At 37.3% G+C, this 9439-nt stretch overlaps 1 protein-coding gene across 1 annotated transcript; it reads right to left on the bottom strand.

Annotated features, from left to right (window-relative positions):
• Nucleotides 1-537: 537 nt before the first annotated feature.
• On the bottom strand, nt 538-8521 carry LOC126188726 (GATA zinc finger domain-containing protein 14-like). The gene is made up of 3 exons (XM_049930333.1): nt 8501-8521; nt 7837-8000; nt 538-856 (listed from the first exon to the last, which is right to left on the bottom strand). The coding sequence occupies exons 1-3, from the start codon at nt 8519-8521 to the stop codon at nt 538-540; spliced, it is 504 nt and encodes a 167-aa protein (XP_049786290.1).
• Nucleotides 8522-9439: the final 918 nt, after the last annotated feature.

Raw genomic sequence — 9439 nt, 5'->3', positions numbered from 1 at the left:
AACTAACAGGCAAGAATGTACAAATAACAACACTGTCTCGTCTGTTCACTATAACAATGCATTCGTAATTTCTGTTTAAAAATGTTCCCTAGGTTCTAGACTGGATAGTAACTTCAAAACATTGTTGCATGTTAACAGTTTCTCAGTGTGACAAATTGTACTAATGCGTTAAGTGAAAGATTTATGGCAAAGACTAGGTTAAAAACAGATTATCTTTCAATAAACGGTTTTATGTGAGAAATATGGTGGAAACCTTTACTCTTCCTAGTACGCAGAGTTTCAACTTCAACGCAATTATCGTGCGGTATACGTCGGTAAAGAATACTGGAATTTTTCTCAAGGTTAGCGTCTATGTTATTTTTCTCTGAGCCAGCCGGTGCACGCGGCTGCCTGCGGTGCGAGTCATTGTCTGTTTCTTTGTTGGCGCGCGTCGTTACTGGGATTAGGAGACCTAACTTCTACAAATTCACCTTGCCCAGACGGCCCAGCCCTGTTTAAATCCCGCCAGTTCTGATGAAATTCAGGTCTGTCGTTATGTCAGTAGTTGACATAGTTTCTTGTTTGTCGGTCATGTGATGGAGAATTTCTCCCGGAATCGTAACAGCGTGGTGGACCGTTGCGTCTGAAGTTATTCTGTCTCCCTTGATAATAATTATTTTGGTTCCCATATTGTCTGTTTCTATGGTTGTCTCTGTCACATTCATTACTATGGAAAAGCGATCTTTCTCTGTAACTATTATTCTGCCAACGGTTGTCATACGGATGGTGTCTGTTTTGGTCACGATTTGTGTTGTGAGAATAGCCTTGTCGTGTCCAGTTATTATTTCTTTCGTCGCGGAATTGTGACAGATGTGACCTGTAATTTTTGTGTTCCTGTTTTCACGTTCCGCGATTTCCGCGATTGTCAGTGTCAATTTCCAGTTCTTGTAACAGTCCCTGAAAAGCTTCAATGTCGTCTTTGCAACGTCCTGCCAAAATAATATGTCGTAAATGTTCAGGTAATTTGATTAAGCAAATGCGGATGAGTTCTGAGGGGCTGTATGGGTTTGACAGGTACTGATTCTTGTGCAACATGTCTTCAAAATATTTCACGAGATTGGAAAATTCAGATTGTTCGTAATGTTTCATCATTATGATGCTATGTTTTACTCGGTCTTGTGTAGTTTGAGACCAATATGCTGAGAGGAAGGCATGATAAAATTCTCCTTCACTGTGGCAATCGTGAATGACCGATCGCATTCTTACAGCTGGTTTATTCTCTAAATAGCCACACATAAATTCTAATCTGTGCTCTAATGACCAGTTGGGAGGAAAAAAATGAGATAATTGATGTAGCCACGCTTGTGGATGAATGTCGTTGCCAGAATTCGTAAATGTTTTAAATTTTCGTGTAGTAATGAACAGCTTATAGTCAAAATCATCATGTCGGCGAGTCGCATATCGGTCATTGTTACGTCGTTTCGGCAGTTCCATTTCAAAATTCGGTGCACCTTGCCAATTTCTTTCATAATTTCCCAAATGCCCTGCGTTATTATTTTGTGGCTTTTCCGTATTTCTATGTCCCTCTTCCCGTATTGGGGCGCGAGTGTCCTCTGAAATACGTAATTCTTGTATTACCTGTGTCAGCTGATCTTGTACTTCCCGGATTTCTCTTTGGTGTTGCGTATTTATTTGATTCTGATTTTGTTTAAATTTCCTAATTTGTTCACACTCTTCTGTGTCATTAAAGACTACCGGTTTTGTGTCATTCAGATTATCATCTACCTTCGTAGATAAATTATTTAGCTGATCCGAAAGTTCAACTACTTTCTCTGATAATGAACTAATTTCCTCCATGTGTCTTTCTGAACCAATTTTCAGTGTATCTACTGTGTCCTTTAAGTTTTCCTGAGTTTTTGCAAGTTGCGTAACCGAATCGGTAGATGCAACTGAGTCAATTTTAGCTTGCAAGGTCTCATGATTTTCATGAACAATAGTTTGCAGTTCTTTTATGGCTGCTTCGTGATTCTGTAATGCATTTTCATGACGTGAAAAAATAGATTGGAAATGCTCACAAATTTGTGTTTTTACGTCATTACAGACTTTTTGACATTTCGATTCAATGTTCTGTAACTCAGCAGTTAAGTCTTCACGTGTTTGTTCGAGAGTTTGTTCCAATGAGTCTAACTTTTGAAGCTTTTGCTGTGTTTGTCTCTGATTTTGGTCCATTGTGTGTAACTGTTGCTGTGTTTGTCTCTGGTGTTGTTCCATTGTGTCTAACTGTTGCTGTGTTTGTCTCTGGTGTTGTTCCATTGTGTGTAACTTTTGAAGATTTTGTTCCATTGTGTCTAACTTTTGAAGCTTTTGTCCCATTTGTTGCATTAATTGTAATAACAATGCACTGGTGTCTGAAACATGTTCCTCAGTGCTATTCGGCAATGCATTTGAACCGCCAATATTCGCATTTTGAAAAGCAGAAAATGTGTCTTGATTTATTTGAGAAAACGGTGAGGACGCAAAACCTGAATCTACAGTATTTGCAAGATTGTGTCCTGTCATTTCGGAATCTGAGGCGAGCTGTTGCCGACCGATCGATCGATAATACTTCCCTGTTCAATAATTGTTTCACTGCCTACACCATTATTTGCAGCCCGCTCCATTTCCCTATGCACAGTTACCAAATTACTACTTTGAACATTAGTTAATTCATTACATGGTGCCGCTAACACACTGCTTTCGTCTTCACTGTCGTTTCTCAGTTTAGTTTGGAGCCTAGTATTACGTTTTTCACACGCCATTATTGTCACAATATTTCACACGATAATACAGAAAATCACAATTTGAAGAGCAAAAATAAGAGAACACATTAACATAGCACTGTAAATAATATCTAGTTAATTGCAGCTGCGAAATACTTGGTGCAAATCTACATGCATGCCACAACTGTTTTACTGTACAACAATGAAAGACTGCAACTACACAGGAGATTTTCTCTACAATTACGCGCTAGCAATAAACAAAAGCTACACTAATTACACAAACTACAAGAAAAAAATCAGAAGATTCCAGTGAGGTATCCTCGGCTAAGGGTCGACATATGAAACGTCCCCTTTGAAAAATTGTACATGACTGTGCTTAAACTGACACACAATATTTTTAGCGCAACGCAATCTGACTTTCAAAAATCCCTACAAAAGAATGGCCCTGACTAACATTAACCTATACGTTTCACAAATCACTTACCTCACCAAAAATCTTCATTACTCGAACTACTGCAATACAGCGACCGCCACTACAGCCAGCTAAATAAAAGGTTCAAACTACGGAAGGCACTAACTACTGATAGGCATAGTTAGCAAATGAAAGATTTTAATAGAGAACAAACAATGTATTTACCTCAATAGTGTTCAAAAGTCATAATGTATATAGCACTTCATGATATCCAGTATTAGAAATTTCAAAACTCCGCCATCTCTCTCCTCACATCCACCACTGCTGGCGGCTCACCTACAACTGCACAACGCTACGCGCTGTTTCACATCCAGCTGCTGAACACTACAATGGCAGACAACAATGCAAACTAGCCACAGACTGCACACAGCACAGCCAGTGATTTTCATACAGAGCGCTACGTAACGTTGCCAATAAGAAAACATAAACAGTGTACTTACATAACCTACTTCCTTTGTTTTCGGTTTGCTTTTCCTTAGGATTTTTCCAATGAACCTCAGTCTAGCACCTGCTTTACCAACAATCAACTTTATATGATCATTCTATTTTAAATCAGTCCTAATGCGTACTCCCAGATAATTTATGGAATTAACTGCTTCCAGTTGCTGACCTGCTACATTATAGCTAAATGATAAGGGATCTTTCTTTCTATGTATTCGCAGCACATTACACTTGTCTACATTGAGATTCAATTGCCATTCCCTGCACCATGTGTCAATTCACTGCAGATCCTTCTGCATTTCAGTACAATTTTCCATTGTTACAACCTCTCGATGTACCAAAGCCTCAGTGAACTTCCGATGTCATCCACAAGGTCATTTATGTATATTGTGAATAGCAACGGTCCTACGACACTCCCCTGCGGCACACCTGAATTCACTCTTACTTCGGAAGACTTCTCTCCATTGAGAATGACATGCTGCGTTCTGTTATCTAGGAACTCTTGAATCCAATCACACAATTGGTCTGACAGTCGTATGCTCTTACTTGTTCATTAAACGACTGTTGGGAACTGTATCGAACGCCTTGCGGAAGTCAAGAAACACGGCATCTACCTGGGAACCCGTGTGTATGGCCCTCTGAGTTTCGTGGACGAATAGCGCGAGCTGGGTTTCACACGATCGTCTTTTTCGAAACCCATTCTGATTCCTACAGAGTAGATTTCTAGCTTCCAGAAAAGTCATTATAATCGAACATAATACGTGTTCCAAAATTCTACAACAGATCGACGTTAGAGATATAGGTCTATAGTTCTGCACATCTGTTCGACGTCCCTTCTTGAAACCGGGGATGACCTGTGCCCTTTTCCAATCATTTGGAACGCTACGCTCATTTAGAGACCTACGCTACACTCCTGCAAGAAGAGGGGCTAGTTCCTTCGCGTACTCTATGTAAAATCGAACTGGTATCCCATCAGGTCCAGCGGCCTTTCCTCTTTTGAGAGATTTTAATTGTTTCTCTATCCCTCTGTCGTCTATTTCGATATCTACCATTTTGTCATCTGTGCTACAATCTAGAGAAGGAACTACAGTGCAGTCTTCCTCTGTGAAACAGCTTTGGAAAAAGACATTTAGTAATTCGGCCGTTAGTCTGTCATCCTCTGTTTCAGTACAATTTTGGTCACAGAGTGTCTGGACATTTTGTTTTGATCCACCTACCGCTTTGACATAAGAGCAAAATTTCTTAGGATTTTCTACCAAGTCAGTACATAGAACTTTACTTTCGAATTCACTGAACGCCTATCACATAGCCTTCCTCACACTACATTTCGCTTCGCGGAATTTTTGTTTGTCTGCAAGGCTTTGGTCATGTTCATGTTTGCTGTGAAGTTCCCTTTGCTTCCGCAGCAGTTTTCTAACTCTGTTGTTGTACCAGGGTGGCTCTTTTCCATCTCTTACGATCTTGCTTGGCACATACTCATCTAACGCATATTGTACGATGGTTTTGAACTTTGTCCACTGATCCTCAACACTATCTGTACTTGAGACAAAACTTTTAAGATGAGCTGTCAGGTACTCTGAAATCTGCTTTTTGTCACTTTTGCTAAACAGAAAAATCTTCTTACCTTTTTTAATATTTCTATTTACGGCTGAAATCATCGATGCAGTAACCGCTTTATGATCGCTGATTCCCTGTTCTGTGTTAACTGTTTCAAATAGTTCGGGTCTGTTTGTCACCAGAAGGTCTGTTCGACGTCCCTTCTTGAAAACGGGGATGAACTGTGCCTGGCTTGCTTCCTGCCATGGTTTCTGCAACAGCTGCAACCATCTGTAGGCTATGGGCATACAAGAGCATTTACTTTCTGAGCTCTGTCAATGAGAAATGTTTCATCAACCACGAATTAACTTACCGGTGTTGAAACCAATATCAGCTGCAATATCCGACTTTACACGCCAAAAAACGACGCAATTGTGACACTTTTATGCTGAAATCATCGCGTAGCATACGAAAATTTCCAAAAATTTTTTGTATTTCCACGTGGTTTGACTGAATATCATACAATTTATGCGAATGTTCTCGATATCAACCACATAGCAGTATGCTATCGATCGCTTGCACCGTATAATTCCGCTAATATAGAGGGCAATTTCTATCTCTAGGAAGACAAAACTTTAGCGAGGCCATTATGTGGGATGTGCTGCAAACCAATGAGTCACTAGAAACTATCTTGTCTGCTAATATTTTTGTGTGATAGCTCGAAAATAGAGGAAACTGGTAGTTCCATCCATATTTTTTAATGAATACCGATGTCAATGGTATAACAGATTACCGATCATCCTTGTACTTTCCATAGTTAACTAAGCTTTTAATACACATAATCATATGAGTTTCTCACATTTAGAGACTGAGCAAATGTTTCTTTCCCCTGTGTTTCACCACTTCAATGCAAACAATCTATGTTCTCTCAACCAAATAAAGACAGTAAATGTGTAGAATAGCAGTACAAACTGTCAACCGGTCGATTTACATGGATGGGGAATAATTGTCCACTGCAAACACTTGCCGTATTGAATCTTCTGAAATTTTATGTAGAAATAGGAGAACACTTGCAATATACACCACCACGAAGGCTGCCCAACACATACGGAGTATTAGTTCCTATTCACCTGCCCAGAGGTTGTCACGTTTAGGTCAACTGCATCCCTACTGCCCACCTGACTGGTTCAGGAGGCTCAGCAGTGGCTCGTGCCTTATGGCAGAAATGTCTTTTCATCTGGCAGCCAGCTACTTCCACTATGCGCCCCACAAGCCAAGCGGTGTAGCCCTAGGCAACCAACCACGTATTTAACAGTTTAATTACAGTTAAATATTACGATTGCAAAACTAATCTGCTGGCATTCGACAATGAGCGAAGTTTCGGATATGCCTCCTCCTGATGACTGTGGCTTTGGAAATACCAATTTCCCACAAAAATCTATATCCTCGTTATGACTGGATATATTTTTCCACGCAAAATCTTTCTTTCAGCTATCGATACTTTGAAGTCACAATTTCCCACTTCAAATTTATACTACCCTTACAAATGGACAGTCATTTTCTTTGCATATGCCAGAACACTGACCACAGTAACGTAATGTTCCAACACCATAAATTATGGGTGAGTAGCGTGACTATTATTTATAGGTGAACAGTGTCCGAAAAATTATTATAAGTCCATACTCATACCACATGGCCTACCACAGCTTCCCAGCAGTGAACACCTCCTGCCACATCTTCATTGTCAAGGGCGCAATTACAATTAAAGAGCCCTTGCATCTTTTATTTATGTTATGTACATTCTTGCATGATAACTTGCGTTGGTCAGAGCAGGAAGAACTGATACCCCCAGCCAAGTTACAGACACCTGCTAATTCTTTCGAAATACCTTTACATTCTGACACCACTCTTCGGTAATAAGAACCCTGTCTGGTCGCCCATCTTTCACTGACTAGATAGAGAGCTATCACAACGAGGAAAATAGCACACTAACTAACAGGGGAAATTGACAAGCATGATGAGTATATGTGGACTATACGAAGAAATTCGGGATAAAAACACCTACAATTCATCGATATCAAATGACAGTCTTAAAATATCCCCTTGTACATGTCCTGCTCTCCTACTTCGCATTCCTACAATTACTATGCTAGACATATGATAGTTTAATGGTGTCAGAGTGTTCATTGGCAACATAGTGTTTCTCTATGTATCTCTCTCTCCCTCTCTCTCTCTCTCTCTCTCTCTCCCTCTCTCTCTCTCTCTCTCTCTCTCTCTCTCTCTCTCACTCTCCCCTCTCTCTCATCAGCCTCTCTTTCTGTCCTCATTATTTTTGTAACATCCATGGAATAAAAACTACAAACTATAGAAGGCAAAATTACCAGATGTATATCCACTTGAGGAAGTTTTAAGAAACAAAGGTGATCAACTATGTGTTTAATGATTGGCATTCACAAAATAGTTTGTAAAGATATCCTACATCTTGTAAAAGTTGTTGCCCAGTTTATCCATTATCTAATGAAAAGTAATTTCTCAAAAATTTAATATTTTGATTCAATTGTGCTTTCATTTTATTATTCAAGTTAATCGACTTAGGATTATATGATATTCTTACAATTTGTTCATTCTTTGGATGTCTAATTCAATTACATATAATTTTGTTCTTCAATGAATTCTTCTCGTCTTTTTAAGTTTTTAATTTCTTCTTTTCCTTTCTCCAGCACACACATAACCATTTCTTTATCAATGTTTAAATCTTCAGTTTGTTCATGTAAATTTTCAATTGTTGCTTGCAGTTTGTACTGACCATGTTTCTAGTTGATGGAAAAAGTTCTTCACAATCTCCAAATATTTCAGCTAATCTCATTTTTTATTTAATAATCAATGAATATAATCCTGGTTCATTTAATTAATATAGTGTGTGGCTGTGGGGGAACGATTCGTTCCTATCCATATTATCATAGATTCTTTAATTTTCACTCTTACATGATCTCTGATTGCTTTTCTAGGATTGGTAAATTCCAATATCTTTACTACATCCTTAGCATTAAACCATGGATTATCCTCTTTATCAATTGTCATAAACATTTGTTTTTGTTCCAAACAATCTTGTTGTCATTCTTAATTATATTCATTAATGGTTTTACAGCTTAAGCACCATTTAATAGAAAACAATTTTTATTAGATTTATTACTAGTATAATGAAACATTCTATATGTAATTATATCATACAACACAAATGAGAAAATTAAAACTTTCACATTTTCTATATATATTTTATCCTCATGATGATGTATGCACATTCACACATAACCTTAAAGGATGGAATGTGCATTATTTATACAGTCCAAATGGAGAAGAAATATATATTGTTTATGAACTTTACAAAACAGAGATAAATTTGTATTACACTCCATTCCCAAATAGTCCTTTAGTAAGATTAAACATTAATTTATTTCTGTCTGTTTGTTTCAGTGCAGTCAAAATTATACTTATTTAAAGACTGAATAAAATTAGGCTTTATTTTTCTAATCTTTTCAGTGCCTGCCAATACAAGCCATGGACAATGGTAGGAGCAGTATTATTGGTTAACCCACAATGAATAAAATAAAAAATATCATTGATAAGGACACACATTTTTCAAATGTATGTTTTCTGGAAATACACTGATTTATATTTTCTTATAAAAAATATTATAAAAGGAGATCCTAAAAGTAAGAAAATTAAAAGCTAGAGAAAAACAAATAGGAATAAGAGATTATTATAAACTTACAAAACAACAACTTAATGATATCAAACATCAATAACAATCATAGTATTAACAACAATATTATTATTATTCTAACATTAACAATAATAATGTTAACAATAATAATAATAATGAGCTGAATGAAGTAAAAGCTAAACTTAGTTAAATGACTCATCTTATATATAAAAAATTGATTTTTGGCTATTCTATGAATTGTATTAATAAATGAAACATGTGCAGACATAGTTGTTGATCATATTAGAAACGAAAATCCATTTACTGAATTTGATTGGGCATGTGGATGAAAGAAAGAAAAATTATCTGATGATTATGTGAGAGAATTTAAATTTGTTTGGAGTAATATATCATGGGGTATCAAAAATTACCTGAAGAGTTTGCGAGAGAACTTCAAGATAAAATAAACAGGTTATATGTATATCAGTGTATCAGATATTATCAGCTGATTTTAAAACAGAATTCCAGGATAAAGGAAACTGGGACAGT

Source organism: Schistocerca cancellata, chromosome 5 (assembly GCF_023864275.1).
Source record: "Schistocerca cancellata isolate TAMUIC-IGC-003103 chromosome 5, iqSchCanc2.1, whole genome shotgun sequence".
Taxonomy (NCBI): Eukaryota; Metazoa; Arthropoda; class Insecta; order Orthoptera; family Acrididae; genus Schistocerca; species Schistocerca cancellata.
Note: the sequence above shows the minus strand (reverse complement) of the source record. Positions and strands in the feature narration are given on the sequence as shown.